The sequence below is a fragment of the Myodes glareolus genome, chromosome 11 (assembly GCF_982192425.1).
Source record: "Myodes glareolus chromosome 11, mMyoGla1.1, whole genome shotgun sequence".
Lineage (NCBI taxonomy): Eukaryota > Metazoa > Chordata > Mammalia > Rodentia > Cricetidae > Myodes > Myodes glareolus.
Genome location: NC_142036.1, coordinates 28,266,757 through 28,292,710, shown reverse-complemented (window position 1 = coordinate 28,292,710; position 25,954 = coordinate 28,266,757). Strand labels below are relative to the sequence as shown.

The window sequence follows — 25,954 nt, the reverse complement described above, 5'->3', positions numbered from 1 at the left end:
GCTGGCATGGGTACCACAAGCAATTCAAGGGTCATCTGCTAGGTTGTTAAGTACCTTGTTTCTGTGTGACCTCTGTTAGGCCACTCTCCTGATGTTATCTTGCTGCCCTGGTGAATGAGCTGGTTTACAAATAGTTCTTAGTGAGGTCATGCTGTTCTTAACATTGATCTGCATGTATCTGTCAGCTAGGTGATCTTAAATGCTATTAGAATTCAAAGCCTTATAGTTTTGTACACTGTCTTCTATTTGAATTAAAATTTAAATAGTTATATTAATTTATAGGTAAATAATGATATTTACATAATGATTGTTTTATATGTTTGCTCTAAGAGTTAGCTCTCTTTTGAGACAAGGATTCTCTTATGTCCCTGAGTGTCCTGAAACTCTGTAGACCAGGCCGACCTTAAACTCAGAGCTCCACCTGCATCTGCCTCCTGAGTGTTTGCGTTTAAAGGTGTGCGCTGCCATCACCCAGCTCTTTTTTCTATGATTATGATCTGTAGCTATTTGATTAGCAAACCAAAGGCTATAATTTTGGGGGTGTGTCTTTCTTTTTTTTTTGTTTTAATCTTTTTCAAAACCAATTTGTGCTGCCCCAAACAGTCTTAGATTTGTGATCTTCTGATGGAGCCTTACTGGGGGGCTATACTCTTAAAGAAAACTGACTCTGCCTTTCCTTTGCCAGAGGTAGGATTTTGTTCCTCCCCTCTCCATGCTGGAATTTGGACTGATTTGGGCTCAGTATCTCAACCACTGTAGCAATGTAATTGGTTACTCCCATGTTGTTTGTACCCGTAGGCATGTCTTGCCAGGCATTGATTACTGTTGTAGTTTCCAGAGTTTATATATAATTGATTACTTTTCTCCTTTGGTGCATGGTATAAAACTAGCCAGTAAGAATAAAACTTGAGTTGTGAACCAACTTGATTTGATCATGTCCTGTGACTCAAGAATGTGGTATCTTCAGCTATAGGACCTTACCATCAAATTCTGGGCTAAGAGCATTAACTTGTAATGTTACTGGCCAATAACTCCAAAAGAAGTAACTCATTCCTGGTACCAAGTTTTGTTAAGTCTCTGGTGTTGAGTAGGAGCATTGCTTTGTTAACAAGGTGACTCCATTTTAACTCTGAGCTAGGAAACATCTATGGTGATATAGATTTCCATGTGTCTTTTTTGAAAGGTCTTTATTGTCATTTATCTCTCCCATACTTCTCTACCTTGCCATCTGCTCCTTTATCCCACGTTAATCCTTCCTGTTCTTTTATTTCACTTTAATCCTTTATAGTAGTCCATTCTATCTCTTCTTCCTCTTTTAAAGTTCCTCTCCATGGCTCCTTAGTAATTTCCTAACCTCTGTGGGTATTCCAAATGAAACACACATATCTGAAGATTCAAAGCTATTGTCTACAGATGGAAGAAAATGTATTTGACTTTCTAGGACTGGGATACCTCATAAGGATTGTATCCAGCTTTATAAGATTTTCCACGTAAATGATTTGGAAAAACTTAATTGCCAGTAAGGTAACTGGTGTAATTTATTTAAAAATGCTGCAAAGAGAAGACATGTCATGTATAGGGCTCACATAGGAGGTTTATTGGGAGGGGGGTGGGGGGGGAGACAGAGACCAGTCCTTGGGGACAAGAGTGGCAGAAGGGGGAGAGAAGAGATGGAGTTGGACAAGGCCTTTAAAAGGGAACATAGTGAATGTGCACAGGAGATGCTCTCAGTCGCTGCAGCTGATAATGTATCCCATCGGGACCCCAAGGGCAGGCCAGTACAGATGCCTGAATATTTACAATAGCAACTGTCCAGGTCAGTAAATAATTTCAACTTGGTCTCCATGGAAACTCCCTACTCTCTTTTTTTTGTAAAAATTAGCCACTTGAATGCTAAAATTCATCTGGAAATAGGATCCAGAGGAATCAAAACTATTGAAAATAATACTGGAGGCGGGGTTCTGTTTCTGGATTTGAAAACATAATACAAAATGCATAATGAGCTTGACTGATGTGAAGTTAAGCATACACTGAGTGGCAGTATTAAAGTCCAGGTAGCCATACGTTCCTCATCAGTTGATGGGGTTGTTGTGTGTGTGTGTGGTGGTGTTGTTGTTGTTTTTAAACAAGTGCAATAAAACAATTCAGTGAAGAAAGAATAGTGTTTAGGGGGCTGGAGAGATGGCTCAGCGATTAAGAGCATTGCCTGCTCTTCCAAAGGTCCTGAGTTCAATTTCCAGCAACCACTTGGTGGCTCACTACCACCTGTAATAAGGTCTAGTGCCCTCTTCTGGCCCGCAGTTGTACACGCAGACAGAATATTGTACACATAAGAAAGAAGGAAGGAAGAAAGGAAGGAAGGAGAGAGAGAAAGAAAAAAAGAAAAATAAAAGTGTTTAACAAGTATTACAGCGTCATCTGTGTGTCTGAATGAAAAATGAAAATGTTGGGGATCTTTCCAAATACATAAGAAACAGCTTAAAATGAATCGGAAAACCTGCGTTGAGATAATTATAAGATTTTTTAAAAATACATTTATTTATTTTACATATATGAATGCTTTATCTGCATGTGTGACTTTATGCCAAAAGAAAGCATCAGATCCCACTATAGGTGTTGTGAACCACCATGTAGTTGCTGGGAATTGAACTCAGGACCTCTGGAAGAGCATTTGGTACTCTTAGCCTCTGAGCCATCTCTCCAATGCCAATTATAAAATTCATAAGGAAAAAAGTAAGTATAAATACATGTCCTTGAATTAGGGAGTGGTTCCTAAGAATACCAAAGCACAAGAAGCAAAAGAAGAAATAAATTAGACCACAAAATAAGAACCTGTTTCAGAGGAAATTGTCCAAAAAAGAACCCATAAAATGGGAGAAAATATTTGAGAAGCTTATATCATATTCAAGGCAACAGAGATTATATTTTGTTTTAAAAGTAACACCATTTTGATTTTTTGTGTGAAGTGGTGCTGAGGAATGAGTCAGGGTCCTCTATCCTAGGTGGACTCCTACTGAGCTGCACCACCACTGTCCCTCAGTTTAGAACGATGCACAGTTGAAGTGGGTTGCTGGATCAGTTTTAAGAGATTGGTCTGTGGTTGTGAGTCTAGTTGCCTGCCTTGTAGAGACTGCCAGGGCAGTGCTGTTTCTACTGCTATCAGAGGAAACAGAATTTAACATCAAGCAACTGAAAGTAATCCAAAGCTCCATACTTGCTTAGTTTATGTAGTAGCTCTTGAGGGTTCCTAACACATGAAGTAAATAATAGAAAGTTCTTTGAGTGTCATGTGTCTCTGCTCAGCCAATCAGAATTCAGGATTATTTTGTATGTAATAATAGAGTTTATTTGCAGAGGAGCTGCTAAGTAGGTAGGACTTAAAGGACACAAGTGTTGGTGCCAGTGCTCTTAATTGTCAAAGAGAATATTGGTCTGGTGTGCTCAACTTTTCACAGTATGAATTCTTATTCTAGAATTATATCACCTTATTTTTTTATTGATAGGTTTTAAAGTGTAGTTGCTAGCACTTTCAAAGGTGGCATTATTGGTGATTACTTTTACTTTTGATGAAATAATTTAATGGCCTGTGAAAATGCCAAGAATTTTATGAAAATGTCATCAAGGTGTCCATCACCATCTTTACCAGTTTTCCTTTCACCAGAACCAGCTGACTTATGCTCTCTGACAAGTGATTCTTGTTCACTAAGTGAGCTGGACAATATTTCCCACCTTTTGAGGAAAATAGCAACTGATATCAATGAAATTAAAGGAATGAAAGCAGCTATTTTGACCGTGGAAGCAAATCTTTTTGATTTGAATGTTAGAGTGTCCCAGAACGAAGCAAAAATTTCATCTTTAGCATTTAAAATGAATGATTATTCAGCATCAACATCTGAATGCAACAGAGAGTTGGAAGATTTTCAAGAGAGAATAGAATTTGAATCACAGTCAAAGGCTACTGATGTAAAAATAATTGGCTTCCTAACAAATACTGAGAAAGGTAAATTTTACATCTTAGTTGCTGATCCTTAGATGTTTCCACACTATAACTAGCTCTGGTATAGAGGCAGCGCCGCATAGAAAAAGAAGTTGGAGTTTTCATTAGTTGGAACTCTGTATAATAACTTGGCAGTCTATAATGTATCAAACTTCAACAGTGCTTTTTGTTGCCGTTTGGAGGTGCTGAGGACTGAATATAGCTCTTTGTACATGCTCGGCTAGGCAAGGACTCAGCAGGTTGTAAACTCCTTAAAATTGTTTTTGGGAGTCAGCTGTTTGGGCACATCTTTAATAGCAGAACTCAGGAGGTAAACTCAGATAGATATCTTGAGTCCAAGGTTAACCTCCATGTAACAAGTTCCAGGCCAGCCAGGCCTTACATAGTAAGACACTGTCTCCAAAAAAGGAGGAGGGGGTGTTTTGGGTAAGGTTTTGGCTAAGTTACCCTTGGTGGTGTCAATTTGTGATCCTCCTACCTTAGATTCTAAGTGCCACCATTCCTTCCTTAGGGTGATGATTTGAAAAGATGTGTAAGTAAAACTTGAGAGGAAATCATTCTCTTCAAGTATTTCTGTTGTGTTATTTTGCTATAAGACTGTTTAATTTCACTACTGGTTCTGTAACCTATAACATGTCTGTAGGTTGTCCAACAGGAATACAGCTTATGCAAATGATCTATGAATTAAGGTTTATTCTCCATGATTGTTTTTGCATGGTAATTTTCAAAGGAGTTTGTTCTCTCTCTCTCTCTCTTTTTTTTTTCCTTCCGAGAAAGGGTTTCTCTGTGGCTTTGGAGCCTGTCCTGGAACTAGCTCTTATAGACCCGGCTGGCCTTGAACTCACAGAAATCCGCCTTCCTCTGCCTCCCTAGTGCTAGGATTAAAGGCGTGCACCACCACCACCCGGCGGAATTTGCTCTCTTGCACACATAAGAAATACCTTAATAAAGAACAGTTGGTAAAATGTTAACTTGAGTATACCTTTAAAACTTAAAAACACGTTGCAGTGGTGTACCTGACACCTTATTCTGGCCTCTGTGAGTACTAGGCACACGTGCAATGAACATACATACATTGATGCAAACAGTCACACCTTCAAAATAAAAATAAACGTTAAATGATTTGAGTATGTGAATGTGAGGGGTCTGTGACTGTGACATCTGTCACTATTAGTAACAGCTCATCTGGCTGCCTAGGCAGATAAATCTTTCCTCACTGCTCCATTTTAAATCTCTCCCAAAGCTGCATATTTAGTTGAAGAGAACAACCTTCCCTGCTAGAACCCTCCAAACAAGCACTTGAGAATACTAGTATGAATTAGTATTATGCTAGATAAAATCTCCAGAGTAAATTGGAAGGGGGAAGAGAACATGAGGGAACAGGGTGATTGAGTTGGGGAAGGGACAGAGAGGGAGAGCAAGTAAGATATAAAGAGAGATATCTTTATAGAAGGAGTCATAATGGGATTAGGAAGAAATCTGGTGCTAGGGAAACTCCAAGGAATCCATAGGTGTGGCCCCAGCTAAGATTCTAAGCAATAGTGGAGAAGGTGCCTGAACTACCCTTTCCCTATAATCAGATTAATGGCTTCCCTAATTGTCATCATAGAACCTTCATCCAGTAACTGATGCAGATGCAGAGACCCACAGCTAAGCACTGGGCTGAGCTCCTAGAGTCCAGTTGAAGAGAGGGAGGAGGGGTTATATGAACAAAGGGGTCAAGATCTTGATGGGAAAAGCCACAGAGACTGCTGACCTGAGCTTGTGGGCAGCTTATGGACACTGAACGGACAGCTAGGGAGCCGGCATGGGACTGAACTAGACCCTCTGAATGTGGGTAGCAGTTCTGTGGCTTGGGCAGTCTGGGGCCACTGGCAGTGGGATCAGGATTTATCCTGGTTACATGAACTGGCTTTTTGAAGCCCATTCCCTGTGGAGGAAAACCTTCCTCAGCCTCGATACAGAGGGGTGGGGCTTGGTCCTGCCTCAGCATGATGCTTCAGACTTCGTTGACTCCCAATGGGAGGCCTTACACTCTCTGAGGAGTGGATGGGGTTTGGGGGAGTAGTGGAAGGAGGAAAGGGAAGGGGAACTGTGGTTGGTATGTAAAATGAAAATAAAACCTTTCAAGTAAAAAGATTTTAAAAAGAAATGAACGTTAAGAGCTATTTTAGGAAGAAGTACTTTATCTGATCAACTAAAGAAGCATAGATGTATAAATCTAAAAATTACATCAGTGGTTCTCAATCTATGGGTTACAACACCATTGGGTCAAAAAACCCTTTCACAGAGGCCATCAGACTATCAGCAAACATAGATATATACATTACATTTTATAACAGTGGCAAAATTACAATTATGAAGTAGCACTGAAAATAATTTTATGGTTGGGGGTCACCACAGCATGACGTGTGGTATTAGGAAACTTGAGAACCATTGAATTATGCTCAGACCACATCACTTGATGACAGGACTGTCTCCTTAGGTTTTATCATCCATCATTGGGCATTGTCTACTTTCAGAAACAGGTCACTATCACATTACGAGAAGATGCTTGTTGGGCCACTGTTGAGCAGCTGAACATTCTTATGACGCTCACAAACAATCTGATATGCAGCCAGCAGAGGATCTAGATTGCAAATTCCGGGTGTCATCCTTGTTCCATCGTTCATTTTGCATATGTCTATGCCAGTTTGTCTTTTAAGAATTTTATCACACAGTATTGTGGAATATGTTTGACTTTGGTTTTAAGGTCTACCTGCTTTGCTGTTTTCAAAGATGAGGAGGTGGTCACGGGGAAGGGGAATTAGTGTGGAGTATGTAGTAATTATAAGAGTTCCAGAAGCGGACTTTCCATACCTATTGTGTAGTTGGTTGTCACCCCCTGGTCACAAATGACTAACTCTATTCCATCCTTTTGTTTTTGCCACACTTTCTTCAATCCAAGAAGACTGGCCACCTCACGTGTGGAACTTCAGTACCATTTTTGGTTTAATCCAAGAACAACGTTTTGTTTAACAGAAATACGCTTGAAGGCTGCTAATATTAGCAGATTATGTTGTATAAGTTTTATTTTTAAGACGTTCAAATAAATTCAAAGATTAATTTCTGAGGAATTACTGTTGATGTTTGTGTTAAGCTTAGTGAAGTTTTCAAACTTATATTCTAGGCACTCAGCAGAGGCAGTTACTATCCCGACTGCAGATTGACCCAGTAATGGTAGAGACAATGGAGATGAGTCCAGGTGGGTGATGATTACATTGTCACTGTGATGTGTAGTGTTCTGTTGCCATTCCCATTCCTTACACCTCACGCAGAGTAGCATGTAGCTCTTAGATCCTGCCCTAAGACAACACAATTAGATCGATGGAAATTTTTTAGGGCCGGGATGTAAGATCTGCATTTCCTTCATGTGTGGTGTTTTTGCCTCGTTCATGAGCTTTCTTTCCCCATGCTTTGCCTCCTTGACTCTTAGCTGCTCACTTTGCTGCTGTGAAGTCAGCTAGAGTCCCTGATCCACCTTCTCCCCTGTGCCACTCATTCTTGCTGTCTGGACATCTCGTGTCCCTAGCTCATCTCCCACCTTTGTTGTTTTTCCAGAGTTGATTCAGCACCCCTCTGCACCAGTTCAATTTACCCAGTGTGCTGACGTCACCGTACAGTCTCCTTCTCAGGGACCACTAACCACTTGTCTAAACCTTCTGACAAGCAAGTCGACTCACCCCAATGCATACCCCATGGGCTGCTTCAGGATGGAGTGCGATCCTTATTTTTGTCTGTGTCTTTGCTTTCCCAATCCCTGCCAGGTCCACATTCAGTGCTTAATAAATGCAGGGAATAGTTGGATATCTGAAACTTTAATTTTCTTTTTGCAGAGTTTTATCATGTGACCCAAACTGACTCCAACTTGCAGTCCTGAGTTCATGTCCAAGTGCTGAGATTACTTGTGCTGCCACCATGCCTAACACTTCTTTTCTTGTGTTTCCTGTGAAGCCGTCCTTTGTTGGAAATCCTGCTCCTTGATTCCTTTCTTTGCTTTCTACTTTTTAAGCCATCTTCCCCTCTCAGAACTCCACAATCATTATTTCTCTAGTTCTGTATGTCTCAACACATGCCTTTGCTCTCAAAGGTTGACCTGTATGTAGATTTCAGGTTCTACCCATCTGAATGGGATGGAGTCGCTATACTTCCAGCCTTAACCCTACTTCTCCTGCCTTCTGCCTATTGAGTGCTGAGATGTCCGGCCTTGCAACATTGCATACAGAGTTTCCACATCAGAGTCTTGTTTGAAGTGCAGAGCCAAAGGCTATTGTTGTACCCACTTCATCAGCCCTTGGCATTCCTTTTTCTTTTTTCCTTGTTTTTACCTTCATTGCACAACTCAGCTTGAAGCATTAGGTACTTCTATGAGGCTAATGAGTGAGCAGTCTTTCTCTGTTTCTCTGTTCATGTTCCTTTTTTTTTTTTAACACTTTGGTTTTGTTTCATACACATAATACTTTTGTGGAGGGGGGTGGTTTCAAGACAGGGTTTCTCTGTAACTTTGAATCCTGTCCTGGAAGTAGCTCTTGTAGACCAGGTTGACCTCAAACTCATAGAGATCCACCTGCCTCTGCCTCCCGAGTGCTGGGATTAAAGGTGTTTGCTACCACTGCCCGGCATATGTAATACTTTTTTATTTCTTTGAGGATATTAACAGTAGGTTTTGACATTTTTCCTTTCCCTTCTTGGTCTTGTTTTCTCTTAAGTTGTTGGTTTTGGCTTTCATGATAGAGGCTTTCCACATGTAATTCCTTGGTTATCTATTTAAAAAGAGGATCAATGAAAAGTTGATTGGTATTGTGAATTCCTGTGTTGGTTCGTGTGTGTTTGGACTTTGTTTTTAAATGTGGATCCTCAGTGGAGAATGATTTATCATGTCAGCCTGGTTTGAGAGGCACCCTGGTTACTAATGCTATTTCACTCTTCTTAGACTGATCAACTGTACCAATAAAAGTCTTCCTAATAATAGCCTGATTGTCAAAGTTCACATATTTCAGTCAGTAGAGGAGGACCATGGAGAAACCTTAATATTAATTATTATATAGTGTTTACTTAATTCCTCTCCGTTTCACTACAGATTTATTTGAGCATGGCTGGTCTTTCAGGAATTTATTATCTAGAGCCCTACCTTTTCCAAGGGAGGGGATGTGTAAAATGAGTTAGAGTTTTCAGGAAAGCTGTCTTTTAAACAGTCTTTCACAATGTTCATTCTTGTTACTTTGTTGTGGTACCTTTCTGTCATAGAGCTAGGTAGCTCATCCCAGCTTCTGCAGCAGTGATGGACAGGAGAGTACAGACCTCGTCATTCTAAAGTCTTCACTGTAGTGGTTGAGGTGGGAGTGGGAAGATTCCAAACAGAAAATAGGTGCATGGATTGAGACTTTTGGAAAGGCTCATTGCTTCTGAAGTGGACATCTAGCATGTCTTTCTTTTGCCCTGCCCAAGGTCCCCTTTGTTGTTAGTTCTCAGTCTTAGGAGAACTTTGTGTTCTAAATTAGATAGCTTTATTGCTATCTCAAAATTAGTTTCTACTCCTGCTTTTTTACTTTGAAAATATGGCTGTCTGCCTTTTATTTGTGGGTGTACACCTTTTTATTTTAAAAGCAAAACTCGTCATGACCATTTTTGTTAGGCTTCAGAAAGGACTAGAAAGTAAATGCTCCATCTCAGCTCAGGTCTCTACCTAGACAAAGTGTTACGCTTCTTTCTGCAGTGATTTATTGTCACCTGGTGCCTGAACTAAGCTGCAGTGGGCAGTGCATGGATATATAGAGTAGAGGAATCTAGTTTTTTGTCCATCTGTGTACTTGTGGCATGCATTTATGTATGCATGTTCATGTGTGTGGGTTCCCATGAATGTATGTGTATGTCGAGGCTTAGGTTGATGGTAGAAATCAGCCTCCATCACTCTTCCACCTTATTTACTGAGGTGGGGTCTCAGTCAAACCTAGAGCTTCCTAATACTTCTAGTTTAGCTCTGAGATTCCAGTCTCTGCTTTCTGAAGCTGAAGTGAAGAGGTGGATCACCAGTTCCACCTGATAATTACATGGGTTCTGAGGGATCCAAACTGCAGGCCTCATGCCTGGCTCAGCAACTACTTCAGCCACTGAGCAATCTCCCTGGCCTGGATTCATTGGACTTTTTCCTGAACTCTGTAGCCTGTGGGAGTTGTGTTCCAGTGTTCTTTCGGCTTTTTATCCTTTTGTTCTCATTGCCTTTCTTTCTCTTTTGCCAGCCCTTCTCCCTGAAGCTCCATAAATGCTAACTTTATCTGTGTTTTCTTGTCAGCGTTATTTTTGTCTTTTCTGTGCCCTGCTGAGGTGTGAGCTGGTGAGGTAGCAGTAGCACACAAAGTGCAGGAAGGCAGGAAGGCAGTACAGACTCCTTACACCGAGCTCTGGGCTTTGCTCTAGGTAGCCAGACACATAGTGAGTTTTTAAAAGCTTCAGACTGCCTCAGTAACATGGGAGTAACACTGCCAAGTTAGCTTCCTGGTGGGCATCACAGTTAGACACTGACACTGCTGCTCTTCTCTCCAGAGGTCAGATTGCAAATTTTTACTTTTTCTAAATAGGTAGGAACCCCAGAGGATTTCACACTAAATAATTCTAAAATTGACATTTTTATATTGGCTTCTCCTCTCCCTGTACTTGAATTTCACTTCATGTCTTTTCTTCCACCCACTTCACTTTCCCTACTTGTGCTTGCAGTGCAGTCCCTGTGAAGTCCTGTGGTTGATAGAGTGTGGAGCATGTGCTTCTTCTTTGTCAGGTGCTGGAGGAATGAGGGGAGGGCTTTTATTTTTATTTGTTTACTTATTTGAGACCGGGTCTTACTTTGTAGGCCTGGCTGGCTTGGAAATCACTGTGTAGATCAGGCTAGCCTTGGAATTACAGATATCCTCCTGCATCTGCCTCTCCTGAGTGCTGGGACTAAAGATCTGTATAACCGTGTCCAGCATGGGAAGGGAATATTTTAGCTATTTTTCTAGAAATCTGTTGATAGTGTTACTTCCCTACTCAAGAACCTCTTATTCTTTCCAGACCAAAATCCAAAATAGTGAGGCATGTGATCCATCATTACATTCTTTCTTAGCTAATCCCCCTCCCATACCATTACAAACATCTTTTTAGCTACTCCACACTTCCTACCTTTCCTCCGTGCCTTGTGAAAGGGCCTTTCTTGCTCCATGTGTTTTTTTCTTTGCCTGTATTGGCTCTGTGACTCTTCCTGCTCTATCAAACTCATTCTTTTAATACTCATTTTACATATTCATCTTCATTAAGCTTTTCTTTGGAGGAGGTGCCTCCCTCATTTTCTACCAGTACCTCTTCATTCCCTTTCTTGGCTTTGCTGTTATAGAATTGTGTGTGTCTGATTTTCTTTCCCTTTTTATGTACGTACATAGTACAGTCCTTAGTTGCTCAGTAAATAACCATTCCGTGAATTAATAGCCTGAAGTTTGGTCTCTTCTTATTTGTTGGTTTTGTCATATGATGGCATCCTGATAGGTTAACTACCCACTGAGAAATTACTCAGTCTGTAGATATTGTAGCTGATTTAAGCTTGTGGCTTGCACTGAAGGTTAGTGTGACACACATTCATCCTAAAGTTCCATTTCAAAATAGATTTCTGTGTCCAACTGGGTAGAACTTATGCTGACTGAATTCTTACCTGGCAGTACTTTCTTTAAATATTACTGTGAAGAATGAATAGAACCCATTTTGGAAAAGTATTTCAACAGTTTTTGAATCATAATTTTTAGGAAACACTAAGATTCTTAATTCCTTCTGGTTTTGAAAAAAAAAGTAGCTTGTCTTTTTACTGTGTACTGTTAATATAGGAAGGCCTTTCTCCACTCTAGGCAGAGAATGTCATTTGCAATGTGCCACATGAGGAAAGGACTGTCTGAGTTCTCTGAAAAGATGTTTGGAGTAAGATTGACATTCCTATTTCTGAGTAGAGATTAGTCGTGATTTTCTTTACAAGTAATTGTAATAATATAAAAGATTGACATTCTTCTCACATGTGTGATTTTGAGAATAAAAGGTATATTCAAAAGTAAACATTTATGGCCAATTTTTTTGGCTCAGATTACTATGACATGGAATCCATGGTCCATGCAGACACAAGATCATTTATTCTGAAGAAGCCAAAGCTGTCTGAGGAAATAGTAGTGACACCAAACCAGGAGTCGGGAATGAAGACTGCAGATGCCCTTCGGGTACTTTCAGGACACCTTATGCAGACACGGTAGATGGTTTTTTTTTTTTTTCTTGTGTAGCTACTTTGTGTGATTAGATAGTGCAGGTCAACTGTTAGTTCCCAGTGTCCCTGTTCCTGTAGCTCCCACTAGATGGTGCTTTTATTGAGTCACGGTTAGGCCATGAATTCAGTTTTCATAAATTCGAGTTCATCTTTCTTGTTCAGAAATCCATTAAATAGAAATAAAAACTCAGAGTATAATTGAACTCCATTGATAAAGGTTTAGTGTTCTGTTTTGTTCTTAAATGTATACCCAGGGAATCGAACTTCAAAAACTGGGTAACTGAAATCAGAAAATCCTTCTGCAGGGTGTTAATAGTGAAAGCTTGTGTGATTCCTTCCTGAGAAAGCAGAGTGTGCAGTAAAGAAACACGTGTACAGATGACAAAGTCAGTATAAAAGTAAAGCTGATGGCCAGGATGCTTTGGAGCACCCATGCTAATTGTTCTTTGGCTTGGCTTGGTTTGGTTTCTGGTTTCCAATATGGTTTCCATATTGACCCTAGAAGGATCAAATGGACAATGGAGTCAAAGTTGAGAGGATATTGTCATTATTAATAAGTACAGGCTAAAAGGTTACTGGTGATGCTGCTGCAATTGCTGGTCATGGCCGTTGCGTGTTAGCAGGATTCTACTTATGCTCTAGCAGGAAGTCAGGCTAAGACTGTCTAATGAACCAAATGCAAAACAAGGGAGTAACAGTTCTGCTGAAGGACTTTAGGAGGCTCAACATTTTGTGTTTGTTTCCCTAATTCTATGGTATTTTTTATCTGTCTGGCAGAGATCTTGTACAACCAGATAAACCTGCAAGTCCCAAGTTTATAGTGACGCTGGATGGTGTCCCCAGCCCCCCAGGATACATGTCAGATCAAGAGGAGGAGATGTGCTTTGAAGGAATGAAATCCGTAAACCAAACTGCAGCCTCAAACAAGGGACTCAGAGGTCTCCTCCACCCACACCAGTTGCATTTGATGAGCAGGCAGCTTGAGGACCCAGATGGTAGCTTTTCTAACGGTGTGTTGAGAGCTCAGACTTTGCCTTCTCAGCCCACTGTCATTGAGAAGGGAGTCTAGGCCTATTTCTCTGTCTTGAGTGAATTATTGGTTTGAGGCCCCACTTACATTTCTATTCAGTAGCCTCTTTTCTTCTATCACACAAAACCACCAGTTCAATTCATACTCTCCCTGTGCTTGTTCCTGGGTGCTCTGTGATGCTAGTGTTAAAATGAAGCCCAGTCATCGTGACCTACAATATCTCTTTGTTGTGATTGCTGAAGGATGAACCATCACTCTTGATGCATCGGTTGCCTTTTCCTTGAGAAACTTTTGCTTTCCTCATGTGCCAGCAACCGTAAACTTAACTTGAGAGAAAGATGGATTTCAATTTTGGTGTTTTCCACACCTTAGTATTGTTTCTCTGAAAGGAATTTCTTACATAATCTGACAGAAAGCTTGTTTGGCGTATCAGAAAGACCTTATTGATATTAGTACTCAGTGAACCCAATTCCGATGGCACCATGCTTTTAGGCAGCCATTTGTGTTTTCAACACTTCTTACCTGACCTCATGGATGCCAGTGACAGGTGTGGTACCACCAATCCTTTATGCTTTCTTTCCTTTTTTATGTTTTTTATGTTACGTGAGTATTTTGTCCACATGTATGAAAGTGCAGTGGCCCATGCATGCCTGCTGCTGCATCAGATCCCCTGGAAATAGTTACACACAGCTGTGAGCTGCCACGCAGGTGCTGGGACCTGAACCTGGGTCCTCTGCAGGTTCAGAGCACTGCAGCCAGTGCTCTTAGCCACTGAGCCTTTTCTCCATCCCCCAACTATACTTGTCATTCCTGATTTAGATACACTTCTTAAGCAGTTAATTACTAAATCTTAAAAATGAACAGATTCAAGGAAAAAGCAGTAAATTTCCAAGTCTTTCCTTAGTAATATTTTTTGACAGAGACATATACATTGATACTTTTTCTTCAGCCACTAAAAATATAGTACAGATCATGAATCCACAAGTGAGAAACACTTTTGAGAGGCTTTTCCTGCTGTGAGTCAGTGTCTTGATTTGTAGAAGAAATTTCAAATGTGACCCTAAGTAAAGCAAAATTTTAACAGTAAAAAAATGCAGTAGGGAGTGCACCTTTTTTTTTTCCCCCCCGGCCCTGCATGCTTTGTTTAAAATAAGGAAAGTTTAGTGTTACTGCTTAGTTGCTTAACACTTGACTCTTTTAAGACCCAATTTCCTTAAAGGTGAGTTTCCGTGCTAGGCCTTGTTGATATGTGGGATGAAGCCGTAACAATATCAGTAACATGCTAGTCATGGGTGTGCCTATCTGTGAGTGCGTGGCCATTGTGGAGACAGCTGGGATGGGTAGAGCACCTTCTTCACTGTTGCTGGACACTGGGGTGAAACACTGTAGCAGTGAGAACATGCTAGTGCAGGAGAGATGCCTGCGGATCCTGGAAACTGCTCTTTACCTAGTGCAAGCACGGACTTGAGATTTTGTCTTTGAAGTGGTATTTTGGTGTTGTTTGAAGGCACTAGCCAATCGCACACACCATTTCCCCCTGCCCGTCACACAGCAGCACTTTACAGCTTTCAATTCAAAGTGAATTTACCTCTGAAAATTCAAATGCAAAGAGTTTAGTAACATAGGAAGTAAAATGTTAGTATAGGAAAACCATATTGCTTCACATTTTCTTCACTAAGAGAAAGTTATCTTGTAACAAACCACCTTTTTAAAACAATTACTTTTGAGTTAAAAAATACTATTTTTGAGTAGCTACTTTGTCTGGCTGTACTGCTCTTCATACTAGTCTTTCCTTTGTTGTGGGTCTTCATGTGTGTACCACAGTCTTATATAGAGAGCAGTGCAGAGATGGGACAAAGATCATCTAAAAGTGAGGTTCCCCCTTCCAGTGCTGTTAAGTTTTCTTTAGAAATTCTCAAAGAACACTTATATATTATAAAATAAATTCTTATTTTTCTTTTTTTGCTGTTAGGAGATCAAGCCCAGGGCCTTATGGATGCTGAGTAAGCATTCATTGCAGGGCTGACCTAGTCCTCTTTTCAAAGTAACATAGACACAGATCTGTTTCAGACGTAACACAGTAGTTAGTAAGGTTCCTGTCTGCATCACATGACGCTGCCGTGTTCTTATGGAGGAAGAACAGAAGTTGGGTTTCTAGAGCAGAAGTGTCACCTTTATCTAATAATCTGGTTCTGAGCAAGGTGACTTTCACAGATGTTAGATTTTTGCCGAGGTGTCTAGATGAACTGCTGCCATGCAGAGCCAGATGTGCTCACCAGAGCTTGGCACCACTGCTGCAGTATAGCTGAGGTGAGAATTGGCATCCTAAACGTGTGAATAGATAACACGTAAGACCCAACAATGTATTATTTTGTATGATGTATCAGATCAAAAGGCAGCAGATATGACCATCATGTGTAATTTTATTTGGTGCCATAAATTACCTTCATACAGATGTCTTATGAAAGTTAGAGGTCCCATTCTCATGTGCCATAGTTGTTGATACTGTAATTGGACATGACTTTAATGCAGAGACAGTGAACTCCATTTGTGAGACTTGTCTCCCAGGTCATGGTTCCCCAGTCTGTCTCCCAGCTTAGCATCTTATACCCAGCCAAGTTCAGACTTGCTCTGCTAGATGATATTCTCTCTCCCTTTCTTCCCTTGCCTCTAGGGAGTGCTGGTCCATTTTAGGTAAAGCTGTTTTCTTCTTAGATATCAGAAGAGTTTAGTGCCTTACTCAGTATACCTCAGAAAAAGTTCTGAGTGAGACTGAAATTTAGACTTTGGTGAAAACTTGAGCTCTACCTACAGAATCCCTGTGTACTTGAGGTTTTATAATGACAGCTCTGATCTCCTTCCTGCTAACCTGTTCCATTACTCAGATTGGCCATATCAATTGGGGTTTCTTTATAGGGCTGCAAACGTTAAAGAACGTACAATTTTGAGTCTTGGGTTTAGGGCAAATTTATTTGAATAAACCCTGTACTGAAATCATTATTAACAAAATGTTCTTAATTCTTCTTTGAAGCTGAGATGACTGACCTGAGTGTGGCACAAAAACCAGAAAAGCTTCTGGAGCGTTGCAAGTACTGGCCTGCTTGTAAAAATGGGGATGAGTGTGTATACCATCATCCCATTTCACCTTGCAAGTGAGTAAGAATGTCAAATGGGTATTTTGCATATTAATCTCTGCATCTGCTTCCTACTTTTTCTTTTTAGAGAAGTTTCATAAGTAAATACTTGATACTTACTATAACCTTCCCTAGAGCTTTGTGTGTGTTGAAAATGGTTGTGTTTGGTACCTATGATCCTGAAATATCTGGGTCCGTTGGGGTCCCTGTATATCACGTGTAACTATACAATTTGTTCACAGGCATCATCTGTTTTATTTAGGTTGGGAGTAAATTGGGTTATATGAGTAGTGAAAAATATTGTAGGTGTGGATTAGTTTTCCTTCCCAACTACTTGACATAATGCAGAGAATTTTGTGAGATTGTTTTTAGGTGGTGGTTTTTGTTTGGTTGGTCCCATGACTGGATTATGTCCTTTTTTTTTTTTTTTTTTACTGTAAATACAGGTAGTATTTACATGTAAATACACATGTAAGGACTATAGGATGAATATTTCTATAGTACAGTGCCTTGCACTTGAGCTATGCTTACTATTTTTTAATTTACTTAAGATTTGGGGCTGGAGAGATGACTCAGTGGTTAAGAGCACTGGTTGCTCTTCCAGAGGACCCAGGTTCAATTCCCAGCACCCACATGGCAGCTCACACAACCATTTGTAACTCTAGTTCCACAGTATCTAACACGCTTACACAGACATACTTGAAGGCAAAGCATCAGTGCGCATAAAATTAAAATAAATATATTATTTAAAAGATGAAATTCAGAACTAAAAGTAAGATTTGGATATTCTGCTAAAGTGGAATGACTCAAGAACTCTATTCTGTGGTGTCTTACGGTCAGCATGGTAGAGTTCTTCCAGATGTAAAATACAGTTGTAGTCTATTTTGGTATTTAGCTTCATTTGAAAAAGTACTAATTGCTTCCCCACCACAGGGGATTGAAGCTAGTGCTTCACACATATTAGAGAAGTTCTCTCCACTGAACTATGTTCCTAGTCCACTTATTTCTGTGTGTGTATGTGAGACAGACAGACTGGATACCACATGTGCTGGTGCCTCTAGAAGCCAGAAGAAAGCATTGGATACCCTGAGCTTTGAGGTGCAGGCAATAAGTGTTGGTGCTGGGAACTGAACTCAGATTCTCTAGAAGAGCAGGAAGTGCTCGTAAATAGTGAAGCTATCTTCCCAGCCATGCATGGTGATTGTGAAGTCCCTCTACAAAAAAACTCTAATAGTCATTGAGAATGTTAAATATGAATAATAAACTGTTTTTGTTTTGTAGAGCCTTTCCCAATTGTAAATTTGCTGAAAAATGTTTGTTTGTGCATCCAAACTGTAAATATGATGCAAAGTGTACTAAGCCAGATTGTCCCTTCACGCACATCAGTAGAAGAATTCCAGTACTGACTTCAAAACCAGGTTAGTGACTGTGCACTGTTGTATTTGGGTGAAAAAGTAGAAAGTGTCATTTTCTGGCTCTAAGTGAAATGAAACAACAAAAGAGTAGTTTTAGAAATTATTTTACCATTTAAAGAATAAATCTGCCCTTCTTTGCCATTTTATCTTGACTTATAGGTAAAACTTGGTATTATAAATTGAGTCTTACTTTAAAAATACCAGCAGACTGCATTAAAAAATGTTGTCACATAGATTTGACCATTCTTCATTTTGATTTTTGTTAGTAGTCTCATCACCAGCACCATCTTCTAATGGTCAGCTCTGCCGTTACTTCCCAGCTTGTAAGAAAATGGAATGTCCCTTCTACCACCCAAAAGTAAGACATTTTATGTTCCATTCTGATGTTTGGGTTTCTCTTTTGTGCACATTTTATTTTTGTTTATGTTTATGTGTGGGTTTGTGCACATGTTTGCAGATATCCTGCTATGATTCTGCTGAGATTTTGTGTCTCGGGAGGAGGTATATTTTTTAAGGCTTTCAGTGGTATCACAGAGGGCATTCCCACTTCTGTTAGTTTAGTTACAGTGGACTGCATGTGTTTATCTCAGGTGTATATTTTCTGTATTATCTTGAAGATTTTGTTGAAGCTTTGTTCCTCTCTTGATTCTGTTTAGCACTGTAGGTTTAATACTCAGTGTACAAGACCAGACTGCACATTTTACCATCCCACCATTACTGTACCACCAAGACATGCCTTGAAATGGATTCGACCTCAAACTAGGTGAGGATTTAAGTTAGCTTCTCTAATTTTAATGTCATTTAGAATTATATCCTGTGTAGAAGCACGCAAATCTGAGGGAAATTGAGTTTTTATCTCCTCTGTGCTTTAAAAAAAAATCAGACAAGGATTTTTTTTTTAGCAAAAATGATTTACAACGTGAACTACATTTACCCAGTGATGACATCATCTCCAGATGAGTTCTGTTTTTTAATCCAGAGCCCAGTGAATAATAGGGAGCCGCTGAATCCACCCTTCAGCCCCTATAACTTCTGAGCATCAACAGTACAAATATAACATCTAGGCCACCAGATTGTCTGTGTGTATATATTTTAACACACTGCTCTACAGTCTCAGATCAGGGCCAGGGAGACTGCTTAGTCTTTAAAGTATTTTCCTCACAAGCTTGAGGATCTGTCCGTATTTGATCACCAGAACCCATGTAAAATTGTGAACATGCACTTGTAATCCCAGAGTTGGGAAGACAGAGGCAGGAGGCAGATCCTTGGGGTTTGCTGGTCAGCCAGCCAGTCTAGCCTACTTGGTGAGTGTTCCAGGCCACGGAGTGTTTGTGAGGATGACATTTGAGGTTGTCCTCTGGCCTCTACATGCATGTCCATACATGCTTTAAAAAGTAAAAGAAATCCCAAGTCAGTTTTCTTAGACTTTAGTGATGGCAAAATACTGAAGTTTCAGAACATTTTAACATGGCCTAGAAGTTAAATTGCATAATTTTTAAACTTTAATCACTTTTATGTAATTGAATTCTTATAAGAACAAACACCTTTGCTAGAAGTTTTGTATTTATGTGTGGAGCAGTTAATTAAAAAATTTTTTGGTTTTATTTATTCAGCGAATGATGCCATAGTCCTACCTGGCAAGAAGATCATGGAGTTTGAAAGCTTCCATCTTCTATGAGAGATACTCTACAGAACTTGTCACGTCTTTGAAATTTAGAATATATTGCTTTCATAATATGAATTTTATTGCCTAACTGAAGTGTCTAATTTTTCAAGTTTGTAAGTTTATTAAGTGGTTTCAATATTTTTTGTTTGTTTTGACGATGAAAAAGACAGTTTTGACTATGAAGGAGACAGTTTGAAGAAAAGCCAAAGTCTATTAAAACATTTACGGCATGTTTGTACATTGCTGTTTAACATCATTTTTGGTAATGGTCCTGCAGCTTAGGGCTGTAGCGCTGTGGGAAGGCCATTGTCCTCACAGCTGAATCGCTTTTCCCAAAGATGATGCAGTGTTTTCTCACTGGGTTACAAGTAATACATCATCTTTGAGGAAATAGGAGTGGCCAAAATACTAACGCGGGTTTGAACAACTAATTTAAATTTTGGTTTTAATGTCTGAATCAATTTGCTTTGAAAAGCATAATACAGAGTCTTAGTTTAAGTGCTACTCTGGCAGAGTGGACTGAGATCCCTTGCCTTCTGTGAAAGTAAGTAGTGACATGGTCATATAGGATAAACATCGTTGGAATGACAAATGCAAAAACATATGAACAATTCCTTGAAACGCTTCCATTTACTATTAGTATATAATTTAAAAATAATTTTGGGGAAACTACATTATCACAAAATCATACAAAAAAATTTTACAAGTATATACAGAAAGTTTCAGAAAACAGACTTTGAACTCACAAGAGTATAAATATACATATATATTCCCATGTTCTGAAAAATATTGTCAGAAATAACTCCACAGAAAATATACTTAGTTACTCCTAAAGATCATTCTTGAAATGTAGAAGATTTAGGTGGTATATTTTAAATGACAGAACTATATATAATTATAGAAATCAAATGGGTAAACGTCACAATAGGATGAAACTTGGCCACTGTATTATGAAGTTTTATGTGTGTGGTTTTTGAAGCTGTTAAGGCAAGAAGTGTCAAATGTTTTAAATAACAGACAACTGATTTCTCCAGGACTTGATGTTTTAAAAATTAAAGTATAAGAGGTGGTTAGTAAAGGGGATAATAAAAGCTCAAACATTTTCAGGACCAAATTTAAACTGTTAAGTTACATAAGGGATGGATAATAAAGTCATGCCTATAAAAGTCTGTGTTTAACACTGTGAAGCCAGCCTTCTACTTCTGTGGTCATTGCCTTTCCATTGAGAGAGAAAAGCATTAAGCTAATTATTCAACCATTTCATAAGTTGGCCTTGGCCATGCTAATCCCATACATAGAGTAAAGATCAGAAAGAGCAAAAGGACAAAGGAGACAAGGGCCTAAAGCTGCTTGCTGCAAAGGGTCAGGTGAGGTGGCAATTTTTCATTCTGTAAGTGCATTCCATTACATTTAAGGCATTCATTCTAGCATTGCGTCTCAGCGAAAAATTTTGTTGGAAATTGTGTGAATTTCCAGAACTACGCTTTTTAACTATCACTTTCTAAAAATGGGCATAGATATGTTCTCATAACTGTCCAGTAAAGACCAGAAGTGAGGGATAGGGACTTAATTGGTTTAGCTTTTTATAAGAAAAGAACATGTGACAATCCAATTATTTTCTGTTATTTAGTAGACAGTGACACCGTAAACACATTTAAAAAGTGTTTTTGGTTTTTTTTTTTAAGATAAAGTCTCACATACTTCAGGCTATCAAACGCACTGTGTAGGCAAGAATGACTTTGAATTTCTGATTCTGTGCTTACACCTGGGATTATAGACATGCCCCATTTAATATGTGGTGCTAGGGATTAAAACCAGGGCTTTACAAATTTAGGTACACACTCTACCAACTGAAGTACATGCTATAGCCCCACATTCGAATGGTTTGTTGTTCAAGACTGTGGTTTATAGACAGGCTTATTCTGACCCTAAAACAATTAACTGGACTACTTGTTCTAAATGAAACCCACACAAGAAATGACACAGAGAAAAGAGTGAACATGGTTGATGATGATCAGAGTTCCAGAGTGCACTATGTGCTTTGCATGCATCTACATAGGGAACAAGTAGGATGACCATAACTGGTGGCAGTTTTCGGCTCTGAATTCAGATAGTGCAAGTACACACAATAATTCTCTGGATTCAAAAACTATTGGGCAGGTTGTATATGATTCGTCATTCTTTTCACAGTTGGTGGTTAATCCAGCAAGGTGGCCATATAATGACTACTTAAAAGTCAGCTTAACCTCTGGTCTTCAGTTATGGAACTGACCACTGCCGTGATAAAGACTGACTTGTCAGACTGCCACTTTGGGGGACAAAAATAGAAAAGAAGCAGTTTTTTCTTTATGGTTTACTTGTTTAACATTATGGACTTTTGTAGAACTGAAAATTTTCTGTAACTCAAAGCTGGCAAGCTGTCCAGAGGGGAAACCTTAGAACTATAATATGTACCATGCTTAAATTTGAAGGCGGTTTTCTTTTTACATGAATTCTTTATTGACTCCCATTTTTTGTAATACCAGTGTATTCTAAAACTTGGCCTAATATAGACGGACCATTTGGCATGAGCAGTGGAAGAGCTTCCTTATGCTTTAATGTCCTTGAAGTTCCTGCATCAGCCTTCAGCTTTAAAACTTGCCAGGCTCCAAGCACTGCTTAGACAAAAGTTCTCTGATGCAGTGTGTTCATTCTGGTTTTAATATTCACAATTTTTGAGCCATAGAAAACATAGCAAACCAAACAGGATTTCAGAGGCTTGGGGGAGGGAATCTATGCTACAAAGATAATTTACACAGTAAAATAAAAATGGAAACAACCAGTAGAGCATCCTCGGTGTCTTCACATGTAGAAAAATAAGTTTTACACGGCAGTCTACTGGAGTTTTCATGTTGAGGAAACTAGCGAGGCTAAACAGCAGTCCTGGAAGGTAAGTCCCAATCTTTGGCAGCATTAAAATGGAAGGATTCTGACTGAGCTCCTTCAGATGATCCTGGAGTCATTCATTTTGGAAAACAGCCTTACAGGATGGCATACATCTAGTTAAACAGCTTGTTTCAATACAAAACTATAAAAATGTATGCCCAGTGTTATTCGTGTATGAATTTAATGCTTTTGTTTACACAATAAACAAATGTTTATTAATTAGATCATACCTTTAAATATGCAGTATTATCTTTCAGTTAAGAGCTATTGCTATCACAGAACCTTAAAAAAAAACTGTACACGTGGAAATGAACGCTCATTATTATCACTTTCCCATTAATGCCATAATTTTGCTTCAAAATTGTATGGAGATGGCTCCGAAACACAAAGATTGACAGCTCAAGCATGAAAACGTGGACGTCATATGCTGCTGACTGGATCTGCTCTCAGCAGACTGTGGAGCAGTGTCCTTTGCAGAGGGCACTAAACTAATGTTTAAGGAACATTTGCCAGGAAATTCCCCTAAGAAAAACGTTTGCATTTTTAAAGCTGATACTTTAGGATGATGGTCACTTAACTTACGCCTTTCCTTGTACAAGGATGAAATAGTTCATTGAAGAAATGTTAGAAATGAGAAATTTTTCAATTTTTTTTTTAAGACTGCTGTACCCTAAATCTCCTGGGCAAGTCTGCCAAATTCCACACTCCTCAATAAGAGGAGGATGGCTTCTATCAAGTAATTCAGTCATTTGCAGTGTAATTATCTGGCAGTGTACAGATTATGGGTTGGTACATACAGCAAGCATTTTGAACTGTCAATCTTCTGCTGTGTGGATGATTCTCTGCATCCCTCCCTGTCAATCTTCAGTTAGCACCACTGGACCATGCAGTTTGGTTTTGGTTTTTTTTTTTGTCATGGAACTGGTCTTGAGGTGAGATTTGTTCAGTCTTCTCAGCATCATACTGGCAGCTCAGTGAGGCATATGTACACATTTCCAGACAAACAAACTGCAATCAGGAAAAAAAGGGACAAGGAGTTCATCACATTCTAGGTTTTTAGATTTTGCCAATTGATCTTTCAGATCACATGTACAATAACTTTGTTTGTTTGTTTATATGAGGTTAATGGCTTTGGAGTCACTGGCTATATTACCATCTGAGAGATGTTGGCTATATTCATTGCCAATGCTATATAGAGTTACTTTAGTAAGTCTTCACTAGTACTGAGGTAGTCATGCTCTTCGTGGACTGACAAATACTGACCTGCAGTCATCGCCTCCAGCACTGATAACATGTCGATCACCACTGGTAAATCGAATATTCGTCACATGGGGGGAATGACCTAGGAACCTCTTGTGCTTTGCCTAAAACAGAAACAAAGCTCACTCATTAGTGATGTATACAAAGGTTCCCAAAATTTATCACAAGAGTAGGGAGGTAGACCCCGGCAGTTACTGCAAAGAGTTTACAGGTCTGTGTACAACAAACTAAGTCATTTGGGTAGTCATATCTACAGGACCCTGGAAGCTTTTCTCTGTGAAAAAAGGGAGTGGAGTGGAACTTAGTTAAAAAAAAAAAAAGTTCATCAAAAAATTTGTGTACAAGTTTCCAGAGACTATAGGGCAGATTTTGTTTTTTTGAGACAAGGCTATCCTTGAATTCGGAAATCTACCTGTCTCTGCCTGTGGAGTGCTGAGATCAAAGGCAGGCATCACCACACCTGGCCTTGGAAGATTTGTTTTTAATAGCTTTTATTTTGGGTGTTGAGGAAACCTTTGGAAATGAAATTTTTACTACAGTATTTAGTATCAGCACCATAACATTTTACATAATGTGGGAAAAGATGAATCACCTAAGATACAACTAAAGTACAAAATACAAAAATACTGAACACTTACAAATTTTTCTGGGCATGGAAAATCATATAACTTAACCATGCCAAAGTCATCTCCTGTCACAAGGCTGATTCCTGAATGAGATACGCAGGCACAGGTGACATCTGCTTTCTCAGCATGTCTGGACCAGATTCCCATAACTTCATCTCCCAGAATACTAGGTAGAGGGAAAACAAATACACCACAAAAAACAGACATTTTAACCATATTAAAAATAACAATTACCTCTGCCTCTCAAATGCTAGGGTAAAGATGTGTATCACCACACGTGGCTCTACCAGCTGCTTCATTACTGTTGATCTTTTAGGAAAATGCCATGACATAGTCAAGGTCATTACACTAATGCTTTTTAAGAACTTGTTTGAACCATGGAAACTGATAAAGTGTAGGACAGTATTTAAATGGAAGGGGTCCCAGAATCAACATAGCTATTTATTTGTTGAAAATTCAAGATAGGATAACAAAATCATGTATTCCATCATGCAATAACTTCAAAAATAGATTTTGCTACTTTTGTTTTTGAAACGGTCATGCAATATATCCCTGGCTAGCCACAAATTTGCTATGTAGATCAAGCGTGCCTTGAACCTGAATCACTTCTGCCTCCCATAATCCTAGGACAACACAGGAGTTGAGCAACCATGCCTAGGCTGGTTTCCTGCTTTCTGCTCAAACGTGGCCTTGTTCGTGCTACTGAGCCACATTCCCAACCCATAATTTCCAACTTCTCTAACCTCAAAAATCACTTGAGTGAAGTGTTTATTTACCTTGTCCAGGTAGCCCATGTGATCCTATCAATGGCAGCATGGTCTACAAGGTGTTTTCCTGAAGGCACTTCATAGACATGCCGTTTATAGCAGCCACTAGAAACCTGCTCTCAAAACGAGAGGAAACATCCATTATTAGTAGATATCTCTGTTATGTGTCATCATGAGGACGTAAAAAAATCAAAGCATGGAAGGAAGGTAATGAGATGCAGGTGAGACTAGCAGGAGCCGAATGAGCGGATACCAAGGTCTAATGCACAGCAATAAACACCGGAGGCCATCATCTACTGTAGTTGGTATTCCTGCTGAATGATGAGATTCTAAACAACACTTGCCACAGACTATCTTCTGAGACAATGGGCATGATAGTTTTATATGTAAGCCATAACATGTACACATAAATAGTAAAGTTCAATTTCACAGAGCAGGATACAGAAGTAATACAGAAAAAAACAGATCAGTGAGTTCAGATACAGTCCCTGGGGCTTTAAATGCATTCACTAAAGAAATGTACAAGCAAGTATCTTTAGAAATTGGATGCAGTATTGATGTTGTACCTGGAGATGTCTGCTATCTGCAGAGAAGTCCATTTGAATGACAAAGCTTGGAATGTCTTTGCAGTAGCTGATTCGGTTAAGGGTGGGACCCAATGTTAGGTCATAAAAGTCCACTGAGTTCTCACTAGAACCCACTGCCAAATACCGGGAATCTGGACTAAATCTGAATGCATAAAATGTTAAAAAAAAAAAAAACCATTAGGTCCCATGTAATTGTTCAACTGTTTTTAATATCGGGCTTACTCCAGCACCTGAAA

General features: G+C 39.4%; 2 protein-coding genes across 17 annotated transcripts in view; one reads left to right on the top strand and one right to left on the bottom strand.

Annotated features, from left to right (window-relative positions):
• Zc3h14 (zinc finger CCCH-type containing 14) overlaps positions 1–19,791 on the top strand; it is a 41,405-nt gene extending 21,614 nt beyond the window's left edge. For 5 of the 16 annotated variants that reach the window (XM_085697806.2, XM_085697808.2, XM_085697813.2 and 2 more), the window contains 8 exons: positions 7,167–7,241; positions 12,134–12,293; positions 13,086–13,318; positions 16,370–16,490; positions 17,754–17,890; positions 18,154–18,245; positions 18,544–18,650; positions 19,501–19,791. In XM_085697806.2, the coding sequence (XP_085553932.1) occupies positions 7,167–7,241; positions 12,134–12,293; positions 13,086–13,318; positions 16,370–16,490; positions 17,754–17,890; positions 18,154–18,245; positions 18,544–18,650; positions 19,501–19,507 (932 nt within the window). In that variant the 3' untranslated portion in view covers positions 19,508–19,791. The remainder of the gene's footprint in view (positions 1–7,166; positions 7,242–12,133; positions 12,294–13,085; positions 13,319–16,369; positions 16,491–17,753; positions 17,891–18,153; positions 18,246–18,543; positions 18,651–19,500) is intronic. The other 11 variants (XM_085697809.2, XM_085697807.2, XM_085697811.2 and 8 more) reach the window with 7 other exon arrangements.
• A 373-nt stretch (positions 19,792–20,164) lies between these two features.
• Positions 20,165–25,954, bottom strand: part of Eml5 (EMAP like 5) — a 140,891-nt gene continuing 135,101 nt past the window's right edge. Inside the window, exons 39-43 of the mRNA XM_087911580.1 lie at positions 25,698–25,860; positions 25,141–25,244; positions 24,377–24,530; positions 23,742–23,842; positions 20,165–23,486 (exon numbers count right to left, since the gene is read on the bottom strand). Of these exons, the coding sequence (XP_087767706.1) occupies positions 23,450–23,486; positions 23,742–23,842; positions 24,377–24,530; positions 25,141–25,244; positions 25,698–25,860 (559 nt within the window). The 3' untranslated portion in view covers positions 20,165–23,449. The remainder of the gene's footprint in view (positions 23,487–23,741; positions 23,843–24,376; positions 24,531–25,140; positions 25,245–25,697; positions 25,861–25,954) is intronic.